The 21,373-nt window shown below is 32.3% G+C and overlaps 1 protein-coding gene across 4 annotated transcripts in view; it reads right to left on the reverse strand.

Annotated features, from left to right (window-relative positions):
- LOC129002720 (small conductance calcium-activated potassium channel protein) overlaps positions 1 to 21,373 on the reverse strand; it is a 482,452-nt gene that overhangs the window by 7,828 nt on the left and 453,251 nt on the right. For all 4 annotated transcript variants that reach the window (XM_054430732.1, XM_054430730.1, XM_054430733.1 and 1 more), the window contains 5 exons: positions 15,735 to 15,870; positions 9,330 to 9,440; positions 8,493 to 8,620; positions 5,788 to 5,857; positions 2,513 to 2,620 (listed from right to left, as the gene is read on the reverse strand). In XM_054430732.1, the coding sequence (XP_054286707.1) occupies positions 2,513 to 2,620; positions 5,788 to 5,857; positions 8,493 to 8,620; positions 9,330 to 9,440; positions 15,735 to 15,870 (553 nt within the window). The remainder of the gene's footprint in view (positions 1 to 2,512; positions 2,621 to 5,787; positions 5,858 to 8,492; positions 8,621 to 9,329; positions 9,441 to 15,734; positions 15,871 to 21,373) is intronic.

The following is a 21,373-nucleotide window of genomic DNA, read 5'->3' on the forward strand; positions in this document are numbered from 1 at the left end:
GAAACGTAAAGCCTATAAAGGTCCAAACTGATTTTTTGGTTAACTTTAACTTTATCTTTGCCAGAGTTTTGTGACTGATTAAACTTTATTTTAGATTATTTTATTTTATTTTAGAATTGTGGATATTTATAGGGATGCACTGTGGATGTGATACTCCCTGGTGTGGATTAACGTCCGCACTAGTGAGTACTACGCCTATCCGCAGTTCGGATTCCACAATAACCTGTAGGCCCCTTAGTTGCCATTAGCTGTATATGGGCTATTAATTAACAGCTGTGTCTAAGGAACATGTCGGCCTTAGTCACTAACAAGACTACAAGATCGCACCACTCATCATACACTCACTGTTCACTTATATTTGGGTTAAAATATGCACATAGTGGCGTCCCCATTTTAAATAATTGATTGATTGATTCTTAAAAAAAACATATTTAGCTATATTACAAAGTACTTGTACCTCTAGTCGGCATCGTAACAATGTGGTGCTACTACTACTAAATGAGTTTGGAGAGGATAATATCCGAGTTCAGTTCCTTATGATTGAGTCTACTTTAGAACATGGCTGGTTGTTAATTCCTAAGCTTTCCATAACAGGATAATTTCATACAGGTATGACAGATTGTGTAAAACATTAATTACCTACATAATCATTTATACATAGTCGTGTACAAGTGATTGAGGACCTATAGTTTAGGTATTTCTTGCCGAGCCGATTACTATTCATAGACAATAGACAATAGACAAAGCTTTATTGTCCATGACGCCTGATACAATAATTACAAAAGTAATTCCCAAGCTGGTACATGGTCAATTTATATCTAGGATCCTAAATCTAATTATACCCTAACAAGAGTAAACAACTATTAAAATTTATCTTTAAAAAACGTCTGAATTTTGTAATACGCTTTCTGGCTCAAATCTCTTTCAGCTTATATGTAAAATTTGATTTTGATAAAGTTCTGTATGAATTAGGTAAATGATTGTAGATTTTTAATCCCATGTAAAGAGGCCCAGTTTAAAATTTTGTGTGCGAATTTTTGAGATATTGAAACGTTTTGTTATTATTTCTCGTTTGATAGTTATGATTTATTTAATATTTTTCATAAAAGAAAGGATTTGCATGAACATACTTCGCTATTTCAAATATATAAAGATATGGTAATGTTAAAATGGAATGTTTTTTGAAAAAAGGTTTACAGCTTTTTTTAGACTTCTGGTGAAAAATAGTTCTTAGAATGGACTTTTGGCAAGTGAACACTTTCTTGGCCTCTGCAGAGTTACCCCATAGAGTGACGCCATAAGCCAACAAAGAATGAACATGCATGACTGTCAAGCAGACTTCTAGCGAATGATGAGGAACTTCATTAAAACTTGAAATGGGTTTGTCAACACCGATGTCCCCACCAACACAAATATTCAGTTTGCCATCCTCCACTTCCATACCGGGGACAATCATAGCAATATTAAATATATTGGCAGAACACAGGTTGTTTGTAAGTGTTATGGTGGTAAAAAATATCTGAAAAGAAAGGAGAGGAGAGAGATTCTAGTTTTAGATGAAAAGCAGAGTGTAGGTGAATACATTTGTTTACTAACATATACAGGGTGATTGATATAAGTGTGCCAGCCGTTTTATTCGAAAACCATAAGAGATATAAAAAAAAGTTCAATGGTAAGTGCCTTGGATTTTTTATTTTAAAAATTGTAGTCAAGTCAAAAAAATTATTTTAGCCGCCATTTTTCCAATATGGCCGCCAACTTTGATTTTTCTTATGGAACACCCTATATTTTATGATGTATTCCGATATAAAATGTAATTTTAAGACAATTTTATTCTTGTGATTTTTTTTCATAAATTTAACCGTTTCAAAGATAATAGTGGTTAAAGTTGTGAAATTTCTGCATGAGAAAGAGTTTCGATAAAGGCCTAAGCAAGCATGCCAGCTGTTTATTCAAAAAAACTATTCAAAATTTCTCAACTTACACCATTATGATCTTTGAATTACGGCTAGGTCTATGAAAACAATTACAAGAATAAAATTGTCTTAAAATTACATTTTCTATTGGGATACATCATAAAATAAATGGTGTTCCATAAAAAAATCCATTAAAAAAAGTTGGTGGCCATATTGGAAAAATGGCGGCTAAAATAATTTTTTCAACATGACTCCAATTTTTCAAATAAAAAATCCAAGGCACCTCTAACCATTTAACTTTTTTTTTATATATCTTATAGTTTTCGAATAAAACGGCTGGCACACTTATATCAATCACCCTGTAGCTATATTTAAACAAACAATGAACAGCTAAGTAAAAATATGACATTATAAAATGGGAAACAAAGGCGAAATAACCATACAGTGCAGAAGGAAAATTAGTAATATGGGTCAAAAGAGTAGGTACTGTCAAGGTTATCTTCTTGCTAGTGATGACGCAAAATGACAACTCACCTGTGTTAACTACATTTATTTGACAAAATGTAATAGTGTGTAGTAATTTGTAGTTTAGCTACCTGTTCTTGGATGTGGACTAACTTGTCTTCTAAACTGATGATCCTTTCTTCTAATGAGTCGTATCTTGAGCTCATGTCCGAAACAATTTCATACACGCTGTTCTGAGTCTATGGAAAGATATTTGAAATGGTTATTTAAATGCTTGAAAAACAGGGTTTTAGGTGAAAATATGTAATAAGCCTATAGATGCGATTTAGAAATATCTTAAAGCTCATTGTTTATAGGTAACGTTACTTTTGTTGTAAAACTGGTCATCTTTACCAAATGTTTGAACCTGGTTTATAGCGGTTGATCTCTGGTACATAGCGGCATTTTTATTAATAACTGAAATTGACGTTTGCTTTACAACTGTCAGGTCAAATCGTATGGAACTCTTGTCAAATTTTTATTGTAACCACAACCGTGGACAGAGAAGTGTAATTGGCAATGAGAAAAACTGATGATTGGTCTGACGTTTGTAATTTTTGGCATTGTCAGTTACAAAGAGTTCAAATTTTAATTTATCTAATTTTTGTTGGAATTTGTAAGCTAAGCTGTCTCTCATCAGTTACTTCTTACTCAGGTGAACTTGAGCGATACTAAACTCTTTTACTCTAAGCCGTAGGTTAGTTGCAATAATTGGGTGACAACTAGTCTTTAAACACCGTCGTTCAAGCATTTTTAAAACAAAAAGTTGGACGGTAATTCATTATTGTATATATAGTGCACTTACAGTAGTGGTAAGCAGTTAAAATAAGAGAGTAGGCTACAGTATATACTAAGATCAACGGGGAAGTAAACCAACATAAAATAATGTATACAAAACAATAGGCTAACAGTTGTAAAATTAATTTCAATCAAAATAACACCTGTTTACTTAATTTACAATGCAACCATGAGACATTATAACGACACAACAAATTAACTCTTCTTTAGAATTATAGTGGAAGAATATTAGGAAAATCGACCTAACAAATTCGGACTAAGTGGAAACTTTGCACAGTTGTTTAGTAAGCCTAAATAAATAAAATTTCAAAAGTCCCCATAAATCCCTGCTGTGCTTCAGCCGCCATCTTGGAAAATGGCGGCCAATTTTCACTTTTTTGACAATATTTCACAAACTATTGGTGTTAGAGAATTTTTGTAAATACAAAAGTTAAAGAACGTCTAAAAATACATCTTTTTTATATTACAAGGTCTGCTATATCTCTAATGGTTATTGAGATAAATAATAAAAGTTAGTATTAAATAAAAAATTCCCATCTTATTCTTATGGAGGAAAATAAAATTGTTGCAGTTTGCTTATTTATGGATATATTTTTATCAAACTTGGCAAATTTATTTATTTTATACTAAGCTATTAATATTTAACATAAATATACAATTTAGTACCCTCCCTATAGCAGTTAACCTAGTACTCGTAATATTTAAAGTTATTTAAATAGGGAATCTATTTTTAGGATATATTTTTTGTAAAAATCCAGTCAGGCAAATGGATATTCATTTTTCAATCATATTAACAATCATTTTTCTTATTGGTATTATGATTTAAAGCCCTTACTATTTTGTCACTACCATGTAACTACTAAAAACTTAAGTGGTACCTACGTTATTACTCCCGGTATAACTTTTTGTCGGTAAATATTAGGAAATTGAACCTTAAAATCCGGACTAAATTGATATTTTGCACAGTTAAGCACAGTGAGACTAGTTGATGAAAATAGCAAAAGTTCCCAAAAATATCGGCTGTGCCTCAGCCGCATTAAGTCCGGATTTTAAGGTTGAATTTCCTAATATTTACCGACAAAATAATTATACCGGGAGTAATAACGTAGGTACCACTTAAGTTTTTAGTAGTTACATGGTAGTGACAAAATAGTAAGTGGGCTTTAAATCATAATAGTAATAAGAAAAATGATTGTTAATATTATTGAAAAATGAATATCCATTTGCCTGACTGGATTTTTACTAAAAAATATATCCTAAAGATAGATTCCCTATTTAAATAACTTTAAATATAACGAATACTAGGTTTACTGCTATAGGGAGGGTACTAAAGTGTATATTTATTTTAATATTAATAGCTTAGTATAAAATAAATCCATAAATAAGCAAACTGCAACAATTTTATTTTCCTCCATAAGAATAAGATGGGAATTTTTTATTTATTACTAACTTTTATTATTTATCTCAATAACCATTAGAGATAGAGCAAACCTTGTAAAATAAAAAAAATGTATTTTTAGAAGTTCTTTAACTTTTGTATTTACAAAAATTCTCTAATACCAATAGTTTGTGAAATATTGTCAAAAAAGTGAAAATTGGCCGCCATTTTCCAAGATGGCGGCTGAAGCACAGCAGGGATTTATGGGGACTTTTGAAATTTTATTTATTTAGGCTTACTAAATAACTGTGCAAAGTTTCCACTTAGTCCAAATTTGTTAGGTCGAATGGCTTTATTATTCCTAAAATTCTTGGACTATTAGGCTACATGTGAACTTTGAGAGTTGAGACCGAGAACTTTTAATTCTTTACTTTTAATAATTAAATCTGAAATGGCAACCATAGGATGTAACATAATGGAAGGAAAAAACATATGGGTGCTATTCCCGTCAGACTGGGACGGGTGGCGTCGTCCTGTAATCCAGCTACTAGGAGGTCACGAATTGTGGATATTTATAGGAATGCACTGTGGATGCGATACTCCTTGGTGTGGATTAACGTTCACACGGGTTCGAGTACTACGACTATCCGCAGTAGCCTACTATCCTGATAATTAGACCAATTCGTATATACCAAGGAAAAAATGTGGTTCGGATTCCACTTTAAACTGTAGGTCCCTTAGTCCCCATTAGCTGTATGGGCTATTAATTAACAGCTGTGTCTAAGGAATACGTCGGCCATAGTCACTAACAAGACTACAAGATCGCGCCACTCATCATACACTCATCTCCATTCATACTTGGTTTAAAATACCTACTTTGTATGGTCGCCCTTTCAAAGAAAAGTATAAAGTATAAAGTCATTTTGCTGACGACACCCAGATTGCAAACAAAAATCAGCTGATGTATTGCCATATAAGTATATATTTGTTTTGTTTTGATTGTTATTGTTTTTATAATTTTTCTAAATGGTAGAATGGTGATTGCAATCTGAGTGATGTCAGCATATGACGGGAATAGCACACGTATTTTCCTTCCACCATGAGGCTGTAACACTTTCATCCTTCAAAGAGAGTCAATTTTAAATTTTGACGATTACAAAACTTAATTTAAATATAATTTTAAACACTTACTTTAGCCATGTCTGTTATCGTATTTGCATTATCCATGAGTTTCCTTTGATCCATTTTCACTTTTCGTAAGCTGAAACAAAAATTATTATTAGATCGGTTAGTACAAACTGAAAAACAATCAAATCTATCCCAATGCAAAAGTAGTCCCAGTAATACATTCTTGTATAATTTTTTGTATTAAATGGCCTACACCTACAAACCTGATACAATGGTGAATTTCCAATTGGCTGATTTGATATTAACTTAAATGTTTTCTTAATAATGTCAGATTTATTCCCTTTTGAAATAACATCAGGTTCGAACTAATAATCTCTAGAATGATCTTCGACACTAATAAAAATAAACAATATTTTCAAATCAGCTGGTATTATTAGATTTGGCAACAACGCGCTATCCTCATTGGCTCCTTCAAAGTCACGGCGTAAATAGGCTCCTCCCTTAACTGCAGATTCTCGTCGACCATACAGTAGACAATTTTATTCAGTCATTAAAAATCAACTTAACAAAAATACGTCTACTTACACCTGAAACATATGTTTACACACATTGATTTTACTATTTTAACAAAACTGTAAATTATTTACAGGATTTGAATAAACTCCCGCACGGGCTTAATATATTGTGAACGATAACATATCCCTAAATAAAAAAAATTAGTCCTACATCAACACGACACCCAAAAAACCTACTTTTTGAAGGAGTCAGAAGGAAAACTTAAATACGAGCATAGCTTGATATGTAGGGACCGGTACATCAAATTAAATGCCTTCATTTAGTGCACTACTAGTAGCCTACACATAAGTTAGGGGTACATGGCAAACGACACTATTTACACGCAAAGCAGTCAAGTGAAAGTAATAAATATGACCCTCATCACTTCTGCATCATTGAACTCATCAAACTCCGCGGCGCTGGAAGCCCAATTTTAGCCGCGGTACAGATACCATTGGGCGCAACTGTCACTACACGAAATCAACCTAGACTAGGCCTAATTACAGTATTAACATAGGCTACTTATATTTGGCTGACCTAAGCATAGTGCCGTTTGAACTTACCCTTTTCATAGGCTTATTGCCTCAACTGTTGTGATGTTGTCATTGCTGTAAAAAATTATTGTTTCGGGTGAAATTTTAAAGATTTTTTCCAACAAAGGCCTAAGCTACGTGTACTGTGAGCTGTTAAGTTTAAGTAGCTTAGTAAGTTATATACAATAAGTTGGATAGGCCTAGCTTATATTCAAGTTAGGCCTACCGGTAGGCTAGCATACTTAGTTTTAAGTATATACATATTTTCAGGTTATTTATTCTCTTGCCTCGTGTTTTCCTTAACTTATTCTTGCAAAGGCTTAAACTTAGTTTCTTGATCATCATCCATCATATCAAGCTGCATGTGCCTTGCCATATTTGACAGAATATCCTCCAAATTTGTTGTTTTTTTCTTTGCACTTCCTCTAGGCCCACTACCTACACCAAGAGGCCTCACTATCATTTTTTTCGGAGATAAATCTTCTTCAAAATCAAAACCAGCCTTAATTGGGGACTTTTCTACGATTTCAGATAACTGTTCTTCCAGTCCGACATCATCACTAGGAGTCAATGGTCTTCTTTCTGGGCACTGCCACTCGAGGTTCAAAACTTTGTGTTTATCTAATGACTCAAACAAATCAGCAATTTCTTCAGGGTTTGGTTCCCACTCAACTCCATCTCTAATGGCCAATTCATCATCAGAACAGCTTAACTCAAACTCTTCCTCTGCTGTTCTTTCTAGATTATTTGTTGAGAGAGCCATTGTTAAGTTCACCTAGGATGCTTAACTTAATAGATGCTAATACGCTTCTCTAGGATAAACTCAATCCAAACAGTTCTCCGAGCCAGGGTCTAGAAGTAGAAAACGGGACTTTGATCTCTGGTTCAAATCCTCCAATCAGCAATGGGGTTTCATCTATGAAATAGAGCTGCAACCCTCTAAGCCTAGACTTTAAGAAGTGTGCAAAACTTTTCAAAACTAGGTAGAACCTAGCGTTCTAGAATGTGAAGGTGGGACAAACAAATTATTTACCTTTAGCAAAATAAACGACAAAAACTGTTCTTGGACTAAAAAACATTAATAAATAGAGATTAAGTTATTACAAATGGATTTATAGGTGGTACTTGGGCCAAGTTTTAGAAAAATGAATTTTCTTTGTGTTATCGGTCGTCTCTGAAACTGGCAATCTCATCTCAGTCAAATGAAAACTATATCCTTTCATCCGATATTAAATTATATCGTAGTTTCTTTGAGGAACCCGACTAACAGTGTGATAGTGATAAACTTATCTTATAATTTTTTGTCACTTGACAATCTTAGAAACAACAATAATAAACAATCACCACAATCTGTCTGACATGAAGAAACTAACCTCTAAACTAAATTTACAGATTTTTTTTTGCCAGCGGCAAGTTGAGCTTACACACTATGTAGCTTCGTCATTCAATCTTGGGCTGTTGACCAAAGATTGCTTATATTGGCACTGATTATTGTTATTTACATTGGTTGTTATTATTCAAAATGATTGTTGTTTTTTTTTTTTCAGCGAAGACCAATCTTAAAAAAATTAATGTTATTTATGGTAGGACTAGTCAATTAATGTGATGTCCTATTTTAATGTCAACAATGTTAAATTGTACACAATTATTTTGGGTAATATAATGGTAATATATACTTACGCATATATTGCTAGCAGGAACTTGCGTTGGTGTGTGCGCACTCGGCCAGCGTTGACTCGTTTTACAAGCCTCGTGTGCTTGTAGATGAGCCACGTCTCTCGCAAAACGTTGGCCGCTGCGTTTTTTAACTAGAAGGTAAATACAATTGATGGGTTTCGTTATTAGAATACTCTTTTTACTGTCATTATTATTAAATAGTTATTGTATTTTATTTCTTTGTCTGACCAAGAGTAATCTGATACTTCGTCTGCTTTAGTTTTAAAAGGAAGACGGTGAAGAAATAATGATTTTTGGGTGAGGGGAAAGGAGACGTTGAAGTAAACAAAAGAAATATGGTTTAATAAAGTCGTTAGATGTATTATGGCGAAACGAAACATAAATGACCATCATAACATTTCGTGTCCATTAAAGTAATGCTATAAAGTTGGTCCACCACTCAAATACAACACACTTCTTCATGGTTCTATGATCGCTTATTCGAGTTGGAGCTTATTATTATACTGTACTGTTATGGTAGCCTATATCGAAATTTTATTGTTGAAAACATAGACTTTTTCGGTATTAATGGATGCATCATATATACTTAGTAGACGAAGTAGTATAAGAAGCTAGAGATGAATGGTGGTGGTTAAATTTGGCCAATAAAAGATGTTTGGATGTAAGGAGGTAGGTGAATAATTGTAGAAACGCTAGATGGAAGTAGATAAATAAGATAGGGTATAGCATGTTTAGGTGGACTTTGACTGAGCTGAATTACATTTTTAAATCTCAAAATTACCACCTAAAAAGAATTTGCTCTTAAATACTGATAAACCAGCATAAAAATACTCTAGTTACCCTTTTAGTGAGCTGCGTGTCCATCATGAAGTTGTGGACATGTTTCTCTGCTCTAGTGAGCTCCATTTTCCTTGACACAACCGCCACCAGGAGCGCTGTACACCCAGCCCCCTGCAAAAAAGTGAGGGACTCACAGCGATCTTACTCTACAGGCTACATTGTGACCAAGAGAGGTAATTAATACCTTCTATAGAATAGAGTTATCACTATGCTAATGACAATCAGTATAAACTCAAGTTGTGTGCAACTACGTTGCGTTGAAAGATATTACCCAGAAATGCAGTGAGCCAAAAAAATCTACCACATAGTCATAACATTCAGAAACATTCGGAATATTATAACTTTTTGGAGAAAGGCCTTGATATCCAAATTAGCTTCGTGGAGAAGTTGATTAGATGTATTTGAAAATATATATTGGGCTATATTCATTTCCTGTAATTCGGAGGATGGGGCAGGGCTGCGACAAATACTCTACGCCGTATACGATTTTTAACCATGCTTACTCCCCCTCAGATTTCCCTCTTCCCTACTACTGTAATCTCTTCCACGCAACATTTGGTCTTATTTTTCCCTCTATCCAAGGATTCTAGTTTATATTTTGGTGACTAATGTGTTTCAGTACACTTTTTTACTGTGCCCTATTCACCCGTTTTTTTCCTTCTGACAGTGCTCTCTAACAGGGTCCTTTTCAGTTATCCTACATCACTCTATTGTATCTGGTCAATGGATGATAAAGATTCCTTTGAAACATTGGTCATACACACCGTCTTTGTGTAATATACAGTTCAATTAAGACACCAAAGAGCCCAAAATAGGTTAAAAGGTTAGAGCGTACGTCCTATTGGGCATTGCCACGCTGTACCAACGTGTTTATCAAATTGTTATACTATACAGTATTTGGGTATTGTAAATGTGGTTGCCAAAACATCACGCTACAACAGCTTGTGTACAAACGCACAGCAAATACTGGTTCATCTGTTATTCTGATCAACCGCACCGGTTAGTGTTCACATCATATTATGTGTACAAACAATTGGGTATAGGTTGGGATGAAATTCGCTTGAGCAAAAATGCTACAAACTCTCAGATAACTGTAACAACAATAAGCATAGAAAACAATTCCAGTGATATGTCTGATTACATGTTTGAACATTACATCTTTAATATTATAAGCAGCAAATTTGATATGGCCTGCAAAAACAATGTTGGCTATAGCTTCTTATGTTGTCTGATAGCAAAATGTTAAAAATGCTACCACAGCTTAAACCTTGGAAGCCATTCTATAGTGCACGTACCAGTGTCAAAATACAGGTAGAAAGTAAATATTACATAAACTGATAATTGAAATGAAGTAAGATTATGTACAGGTGAATATATAGTACAAGATTAGATAGGTGAGGTAAACAACAAAGATTATCCAAAATAGTTAATGCATGGCTGTAAATGGCATATAGTTTCGTAATACAGTTCGTTGTTCGTTGTAAGTAGTTTGAAGGGATTTGATTAATGAATAGACAGACAGAAAACTTACTTGTCAGAAAAAAGGGCAGCACTTATTATATCATACCTTATCTCTACAACCTCATTACAGCTCTACTATTTTTACTGTGATCATTTTAAGAAATTCAAACATACTACAAATATACTGAAAGTTTCGAAAACATCTTAAACTTCTTTTTCAGCTTGTAGAATTTTGTGCACATGATAAATTCTAAATACGCATTTGTCGAATTACTAAGCTGACATTCTCATATTTAGGTTATGGATGAGGAGTAGTTCCAGTTTTACCCTAAAATCAAAACAGAATTGTTATTACTGTAAGTTTTCGTTGAAATTTTAAACATTATATTTATAATGCTGAGACATATACCTTTGACTATTAATACAAAAACATACTTTCAAAACAAGAATTACCTAATATCCGCTCAGCTAAACATACTCTCAGCCAGGAACATGAATTACAGATATAGATCTTGTACGTATAACATGTCAAACGCAGCTGTGTGAGTGTAATGTTATTGACATGAGTTGCTCGAGAATGTTTGTGTTATGAAAACATTTCTGATGGCTGAAATTTTTATAAGTTGTATTAAAAATGTAGTAGCCCACATATGGAAATTAATATAGTGACGAAACCATTATTATAAAACGTACACAATTTAGTAAATCGTAATTTGGGGAAAGGTTGTTTACTTAGTTAAGGAATTGTAAAGAATTAATTCAAAATTTGTTCACCTTAAAAAGAACATTATAGTAACAATTCGTCATAACTAGTACCTATATAAAATCATGCTCTGTTCAAATGTTAACTTTTGTTCTTAAAATAAGTAAAAAGTTAAATCACATTTTAAAAGTTTACTTTATTGGAAGAAACATGGTCTTATAGGATTAGACACAAGTTTGATACTTTTAGAATATAAAAATCATATTATTAGAGAATATTTTACACGAAAATAATACTTAGAACGACGTTTTAACACACAACACTGAACTTACAATCAGATCCTATGTAGGGTCATAGAATATTTAAGCCCCGATAAAAGAAATTAATAACTATCTATTGCATTCTTAAATATTTCACCAGCGTTAAATTTTAAGACATAATTAGTATTCATCCCATCAAAAAGCTGAATCATGGAAGAAACACAAGCAAAGATTTAAACCGTGGGAGATAAAAAATAAATTCAAACTGTGCATAGTTTAAATTACACCCAATAAAAGTTTTACAATTACACCCCCAGTTAATGTTCGTTCATTATCATAAACAGTGAAAGTTATTTTCTGAGATAACTTATAGGTAAGGAGAGGAAAATAACTTTCTTTTACTACTGAAACTTTATAATAAAATTAAAGTTTTTTGCTCGGTAGAGCAATAAGTTGGCTCCAGCTCATTTAACTTGACGACTTTCCTTCAGTTTGTCTGACTTTCGCTATCCGCATTCGGCCAAAACATCCGACTGAGACAGGAAATATGACTAAGACAATAACTCGTAAAAAATTACATTTTTATAAGGTTTCTCCATTTTCCTTGTATTTGATGACAATAGAAATGGAGATCGATGCATGAAACTATGGATGTTTGCTATGGATGTAACTAAACTTTCCATCAGTATAATATTAAAGTTCTAGACAGTTTTAGGAAAAAAAACGAACATCTGAATCAAGCCACAGATAGAACGTGCGAAATATACCGACTTAAAAAAAAAACAAACTGAAATAACAAGTTATTGCTTACTGCACACCATTGCGCCTTTTATGCCACAAGAACTTTTAAATTATTAGGAACAAAAAATAAGACAGGAATGAACATTTTAGGCAGTACCATAGTCTGTATGTGGCTTATATGTTCTTTTTAATACCAAAATTACTAAAGCTCCATATTGATGGGGTTTTATATTTGTACACTAAACAACGATTTGGACAATACACGTAATGAACAAGAACAAGACATTAATTTTGTATGGAGCAGCTGCATTACTTTTTTTTTATAGAAAAGAACAGTTGAGTTATGCTCTCAAAGAGTGTGCTATTATTAAAGTTACATACGGTATTCTCCAAAATTCAGTCCATTACATCTGATAAGGAGTAAATGCTATCATTTACATTAAGATTATTCTTTAACTTGGTTTAAAAGTAGAACTAGTATAAATATAAAATGAAAGAAACTGTATTTGCCTCCTAACTCTGTCGGTGGTTCAGTAAAAAAAGTTTTTTTTATTTTAAAAATGACTACAATCTTGTTTTATAAATAAATTTACAGAATTCAACAGAATCGAAAAACAATACTAATACCCCGCCGCAGCAAACCTGCAGACTAAGCGAATTTCCATTTGCCTGATTGGATTTACACTAAAATGTCTACTTAAAAATTTAACATTTATTTCCTATTTAAATAGAATTAGTTTAACAGGTACTTAGGTTTGCTGCATCAGGGAGGGTAAAACTGCTTTTTTTGTAAAATGTTAATAGTTGGTAAGAAATAAAAACATTTTCAAAATTTGATCAAAATATGTTCATAAACAAGCAAACTACAACAGTTGACTTGTTCTCCATAAGAATAACATAGGAATTTAAAATTTAAATTTTTTTGGAATTTTCTCCGTAACCATTAGGCGCATAGTAACACTTCAATATACTAAATTATTTGTTTTTTTAAGCTCTACAAAATGGTTTGGAAAGAAATTGCTAAATTTTATGTTTTTTGGGTCAAAAATGGGAAAAACCTATTTTTACACCATAAAACCCCCCGTAAACCCCCGTTCCCATAGTCCGATCATGCTGGTTCGCGAACTCGTTCAAGTTTATCCCGCCTTACACCTTCAAACCAAATTTGATCAAAATCGGACAAAAATTACTCAAGTTATCGTGCGGATGGACACACACACACACACACACACATATATATATATATATATATATATATATATATATATATATATATATATATCTCTATATATAGATATATAAAAATTTGAACGAATGGTGTTTTTGGCCTCTGGGGACATCAAAATGAAAAAGTAAATCGGTCCCGGGCCTAGGTCTTACCATGAGACCTACGGTAATAGCTACTTCCCTATAGGGAAATTCGCTAAAACTATATATTTTTAGGTTTCGAATCATCATTCTATAAAATCTACGGACATTCTACATACTGAAAAGCACGGATGTGGTTCCCATGTAAAATTAAAACTCATTCTACTCTCGGATACCATCTCCTGGCTCTATCTATAAATTATTTTAAGCGCAAAGGAAGTAACTTTCTACAGACGTAGCTGAAAGTGTAAAACAAATGGGATTCGTGCTGATAGGGGTGTTGTTAAACGTATTTAACACGTAAAAGTAAGAATCAAAATATCCGGTGAGTACAATAAATCATTAAAAAATATCTTCTAAACGTATATTTTAAAAGAATGAAAACTACATATTGGTAAAATTAACATAAAAGTAAATATTCTAATTAATTTTACTTAAAATATTTTATGCTATGGTCAGTTTGAATAATGTTGAATTTTACAGGTGTAAAACATTGTTGACAGCCCTAATAATGAAACTTTATTATTATTCAATGTGGAACTTTATAAAATGTCTTTCTTTTGCTCACTGCATAAATGCTCTTTCGTATTTATCTTATAGTTTTTCTTACAATTTTACAATTTCTTAAAATTTGCTAAAAATAGTTTTCGGTCTTTTTATTTATCATGTTATGTTTATTGTATTTCAAGCAATTGCATCTTCTACCATAAGACTGGTATCGATAGCCTTCTCTAAATTAGGCTATGCTGTTATTAATTAATGAATTGTTATTATTGTAGTAATCCTTTGAAAAAAAAATCTAAGTTATTATAAACGAAAATGAGACAATTATTTTTCGTATATATTGTAAACATTGTACAAGTTAAAGACTCTCAACTATGACTGTGAAAGTTATTGTGTATTAATTGTATCACTGGTTGGTATTATCGTTGATTATTCGATACTGTATGTATTATTGAGACGAGCAGCGCAAATAAATCTCAAATGGGCCATACTTGGGACCCTCGATAACAAAGTGTGATTACATTCGTGCGGTTTCCGCTGCACCAATAAATTTAAATTATTACGAGTCAAACTGTATTGGATGAAATAAATAGATGTCTGTAGTAAGGGCAAACGCAGCAGTATCGTTACCACATTATCATCGTTGTCAAAGTGATCGTCATGATCAACACATTGTTATTGCCATCGTCATCATGAACGTATAATGTCATTCTCATGATTACTATGTCATTTTAGAAAGTGTCACAACGACATAACCATCATTGTCATCATTATCATCATAAACAACTTATAGCCACAACCGCATCATGGTGGTACTTGCTCTAACGCTTGTTTCATTTGGCTACAGAGCGTCTAAAGACATCTAGTTTTGTATGAATATGTCTTATTAATGTGTCTAATTTTCATACAAAAAAAGTGGGACGGCATCAGTAAAAATGGTTACCTTTCAAACGGTTTGTCCGCGCTACGAAAAGGTACTCATAAATAAATTTATATCTGATATACAAGAAATTGTATTAAATAGTTTTTGCATACATGCGAAAAGACAAATAAAAATTTCTTCTTTTTACAACACTATTTAGATGTCTTCAAGTTGAAAGATTCCAAAACCTAACATAACTAAGAAAGTCGAGAGAGCCTTTCACGGTCTGTGTCATCATAGTGATTATCGGGTTCAAAATCACGTCATCAGTTAGGAAAGACAGATATAATTGCTGCCAGATCTGTTGCTATGGAGACCCTGAGGAGCTTTTAAGGGAGGATTTTCTGGCAGCTATCTCCTCCTATTGGCGTAGAAAACTACTACGGATTCTTCAAGGAGAATCATAATACTAGAGAGGACACACTTCTTCCTGTGCAAATACTTACCATGATACCCGTGCTGACTGCTATTCCTCTGCCACAGTACGTGTTAGGGACTATATCTCCAAACCCAACACTCAAAAACGTGATGGCGATCAGCCACATGGCGTTGAGGAGGTTGGCGTGATCTTCGTCGTGAAACCTGAGGACCGAGCATGAAGGTAACACCCAAAGAGGGCAAAAACTACCCCTCATGAGGGGGGGTTGTGGCTGACACCAACGACATACGGAGGGGGTTGAAGAATTGTTGGACGAAAGTTAAGGATTTATTGTATTTTTTTTATGTGATTCAAGAATTCTTTAGATTGAGTATATTTTCTAGATAATATTGCGAATGTCAATAATGGTCTACCAATCACGAGTGTTAATGTACTCACTTGGTATCTAATTTAATTGAACGTATTTTTTTAACAGATGGTTGAATGATGCAGTTACATGCTTCTAACCGACGAAAGATACCACATAAACTAGTAATTTCTTACTGATTTAGTTCCTTATTAATTTGAAACAAAAAAATAAATGTTTAAAGAGTAAGATAATAAGTGTTCAAATACACTGTGCTTGAATTACAACAGAAAAATTATTGTGATTTTCCGGTCTGGAGTATAAAGTGGATTTCTAACGTACGGTTACCAACTTAGCCATTTTTAGTTAAACGTTGACTCTGAATTTTTCTCTATAGACCAGATGTAGGCAAGCTTAAAATAATATAGACCACAAATGAATAAACACCTCATAAAATATGTAGGCCTATGCTATAGAAGTTTTTATTATTTCATTTGGTTTGAAGACAATGATACCTGAGGATACATAATCGATTCTGTAATTCAAAATAATTATTCCTTTCGGTTTGGTGCGATTTATAGTGATGTATTATATTCAATTTACATTTTATTGTTGTTGTTCTTATAAGCATGATGTTTGAGGGATAACGGTGTTGTGCCACACGCTCTGTCATGGGTCCAATTTATTGAGCTCTGCTATTTTTATTCTCAACTTGGCTACTTTGGAGTGACATGCTATTTAGTTTTACAAGCTATTATCGAACTACATCGAGGTTTTATTAAGCGAATGGCAGTATTTATTAGTAAAAATAAAGTCCTATTTCGAATTTATTCGTGCAAAAGAGCATTAAAACGCAGAGAGCCGCATGTGACGCAGCCCAGTTGTAAAACCTTTCTTTTGTTCCATTGTTTAAGCCCCGAAACTGGGCAATACAGCGATTCATTTATAAACCCTCCCTTTTGTAAGGTTTACATCTTAATTAGTCAGAGAAACATTCCGTAACGTTTCTAAACCTCAGATTTAAAACGCATACTACGATTGTTTTATAGCAAACAATATTTCCTGGTAATTTTTCAAGAGAACGGTCCAAACGCTGGCTTTCTATCGCAGATTCATCGGGATCGAACTACCAAACCTCTGATTTGTGATAGCTGAGTGGTTTTAGTGCACTCATACAAAAAAGTTCTTCAGTTCAATCCTAAAAAAAGAAAATTGTTATTGATGGGTTGAAACTGGATTCAGTTCTCAATCACTGGGCTATCAATGAATAGTCCCGGGAAAAAAGAAAAAAAAACTGTTGTCATTCGTCAGTAAAAAGATACACAAATCTTCTCACTTCATTCTACATTCAAACTTCATTTATATTTTGGTGAAACTTTTCAGTGTCGTCCTTAGCCTAAATGGTAGTAAAGTAATGGCAATAATTAATGGTAATTTTTGTACGATCACTATGAAAGGACCAAAAACTATCATGTTTTTAAATCAATAAAGATTTTTTAGGGGATCCATAGTTGTACGACAAAAACGTATTTTAAAAAGACGACCGCGTTAACCGTCTTAACGTCTTGGTCATAGACTGCAATCGGCAGACTTGTAGTACACGAGAAGGCAATAAAAACGACAGTTTGGTCGTCAAAGTGTAGACTGTTAAGTCCGGAAACCACTGAGTAAGTTGCATTTTATTGGCTACAAGTTTTGTTACAGGTTTACAAGTCTAAGCTAAAGTTTACAGCTTAGAGTTTCAGACAACTCCGTCTGCAATCCTTAAATTGAGTTACTCAATTGTCTTGTTATTTTATTTGCTACTGCAATACGTTTAAGATTGTCAAGTACTGTAATACTTACTAAAACGCCTATTTAGACGTTGTAATGGTTTGACTTTTATTTGGTTACTAGTTAAACCTTATCGGTTTGTTCAGATTTGTTAAGTTCATGTTTTTTAATATTTCACTTTGAACAACTTAGAAAACTAACTACCGTTAAAAAAAAAAAAACATTTTTGATTTAGAATACAGAAAGTGAATCAATACTTCGGGTATGGTAATTGGAAAACTGAAATTTAAGTAAAATCTTACACCAAATGTAAAGCGAGTATATGAGAGTTACATTATGTTCAAATGAACATAGTGTTTCTGTAATATCGAAGCTACAGCGACTGTACAGTAACAATGCTCGACTGCTAGTATTGACTAGATTTACTCGCTGAACATGAAGCTATAAAACATTGAAAACAGAAGTCTCTGCTTCTTGCAGTATTTCTTAACCACTTTGGTGCAAAATTTATAAACTGTAAGATTTCTAGATGTAATAAAACTTGTTTTGTGGAAACTTGTTTAAGTATGTTACTAAACCCCCCCCCCCCGTTTTAATCTTTTAAAACGTTAATGTGCACTATGTAAAAGCGTATACACGAAACACTGTTAATAGTTCTAATCCTTTTCACCATAAAAGAAATGAGGCTAATAACGCGTTATTTGCTATTAAAGTTATTGCTAAGAGTAGTTTATTTCAAAATATTACCTACCCGCCTTTAATAAAGGCTTAACTTAAAAACGTTCGAAAAAGTTAAGGAAAGAATAGGCGAATTATTCATACAGTCCATTAAAAGTGAAAAGAAAGGGAAGCGAACTTTCGAATAATGTCGGAAGTTTGGGAGGTATTAACATAAAGACGAGGCAGTTTTGTTGCCAGGGCCAAGTCTTGATGAATGAGATTCGTCAGATCGGCGCCGATCTGTGTCTGCTCCTTGACCGAACTGAGAGCAATATATCTATGGTAGAACTGAAGAGAATCACGTCATAGTACGTAATGACGTCATACTACTGAGATACATTGCGTCATGATACTGCAAGGAATTGAATCAGTATGAGGAGAATTGACGCCGTTGAACTCAGAGAAATGGCACCATATTACGATGATGATGATGACTCGACATAGTACTGTAAGTAATGAATATTCGTACAGCATTGATGATTATATTACTTCATCTATGCCACAGGTTTCTTCGATATGTGAAAGTCTATTCTTAGTATTATTGTTAGTGTCAGTGTTTCTAAATGTCTTTTCCGCAAACGCATTGTACATTAATCGATTTCATCGGTTCCATGAAAAAAAAAATCATTAAAAGAAATCATTATGAAAGAAATCCTTATATGATATTTTATTGAAATATTTGAAAGTCAATTAGAACATAAAAAATATGTTAGTTTGCATCTATAGAGAAACCACTGGATATAGAGTTTTTAAACAAAATACACTATTGTCCACGTAATCTATTGACACCTAAATCTATATTATAAATGCAGTTATGTAATATTTAACACACGAAAAATGTGAATTCCCAATATTTTGAAAACCTTTTAAAATTAATTTAAAAAATAAATACATTATTTTTATAATTTTTTTTTATAATTTATTTTTATAATTATTTTTATGTTTTACTGCGCTCGTTTTCATTTCTCAAACAATATTTTTAATATATTTTGTAATATTTATAAAATATTAGATAACAATGTTTAAAACATGTTAAAAAATCAAAAACGTATTTTTTATATGTTAAAAAGGATTGTTAAAACATTTAAGCGTATTTTTAAAAAGGTTTACTGCAACCATTTTAATTTTACAAACACTATTTAAAAAATATTTTGTAATATTTACAAAATATTTGTGAACAAACTGTTAAAACACCCATTTTTATTTTGCCTATTTTGAAAATTTCAAACATATTTTGAAAATGCTGAAAATGAAATATATTATTTAAGATTCCTACCCCGTTAATAGGTTTATGATATAATTTAAAACATTGATACATGTTTTAAATACTTTTCTAAACACTTTTACTGCTATCAGTTTTACTTTTTCCATCAACATTAATATTAATTATTTAAACCCCTTTAATTTTTAAACTTATTAGAGCAAATCTGTGGATTTAAGTAGAATAAACTGTAGTTTATAAACAATAAAACTGAAAACTGAGTGGGTGGAAAAATTTGTTGCTGGTGGGGATATAATTGTTAAAATACCAACCCCTGTTTGGGGGTGGGTGATGAAATTCAAAATCATGTTAAAAAGAGCGTAACATCACCCTGGTCAGGTGTACTGAAGGTTATTTGGAAATTTACAGCCATTAACAAAATAAAATCGACGGAATGTAAAGTTCCAGTTAAATAAACGTCTAACATTTTTTGCCATGACTTTTTGGAAATTCGTCGTATCAAAGTCGGATTTGCGTCATTGATTTTTTTAAAGTTCTTAAAAATGATGTGCTACTTGATAGGGGTATGTTTTAAAATTTTAAGTTAACCTCAGCAACCCCTATTTGGGGATGGGGGTGAATTTCAAAACACCACCAAAAAGTACTTTACATTACCCTAGTAACGTGTATCGAAGATCCTTGGAATACACGCGGCCGTTTAAAATCTAACCGTGCGAGGTATTACGGGACACCCAGTACAAAAAGAGTACACATCTTTTTAGAAATATTTACACAAGGTGTTTACAATATTCGAGTTGAAAAATTTCTTTAATAATATTTTCAAAAGGGTTTAAAAATATTGCTGTTAATTTTGTATATTTATCAGAATAATGTAGTTTTTTATGGGCTATGTGCAAATATTTGAATAACATTTTATTTTTTTTATTTTTACAAAATGTGTTGAGAATAATTAATTGTGTGATAGTTTTAATGCTATTTTCTAAAGGTATTACATCAATATTTTAGTAAAAATATTATTTAAGGGAAATTATTAATATTGTTTATAAGTGACTATATTGAAATAAAAACATTCTTTCAGAAATATTTACAGAAGGTGTAAAATTTTTTTGTTGAATATATAGGCCTATATTTAGTAATATTTAATACATTTTTTAACTGGGTTGAATAAATATATTGCTCCGGTAATATTTGCTAAAAGTTTTGAAAATATTTGAGTAAAATATGCTATATAGTTTTAAAATATTTTATTACAAATATTGCATTAGTAATATTTTTTTTTATGTTTTGTTAAAAATATTGTTTCTGTTATTTTTTTAAATTTATGTAAACCATTATCCAAAAATATGTTTTTAAAAATATTTCTAATATGGTTATTTAAATAAAAAAGTTGTAGGGAATATTCCCACAAACTTGATTAGAAAATTATTATGTAAAAACTATTCTAATATTAGTTAATAATTCGCTTACAGAGATTACCTGTAAGAAAGAACCACGAGGCCCCAAGTTCGCTTCAATAAATAATTAGTTTAATTTAATTTAATTTAAACGCATACTATTTAGAGGGACTAAACATTTTTATTCTACTCCTGGTACAACCTGGTATTGGTATTCTTCCTGGTATGGAATATGCGCATATTTGTTCAAG

This window comes from Macrosteles quadrilineatus, unplaced genomic scaffold, assembly GCF_028750875.1.
Source record: "Macrosteles quadrilineatus isolate MER2022 unplaced genomic scaffold, UCM_ALF_1.0 Scaffold_9__3_contigs__length_116548681, whole genome shotgun sequence".
Taxonomy (NCBI): domain Eukaryota; kingdom Metazoa; phylum Arthropoda; class Insecta; order Hemiptera; family Cicadellidae; genus Macrosteles; species Macrosteles quadrilineatus.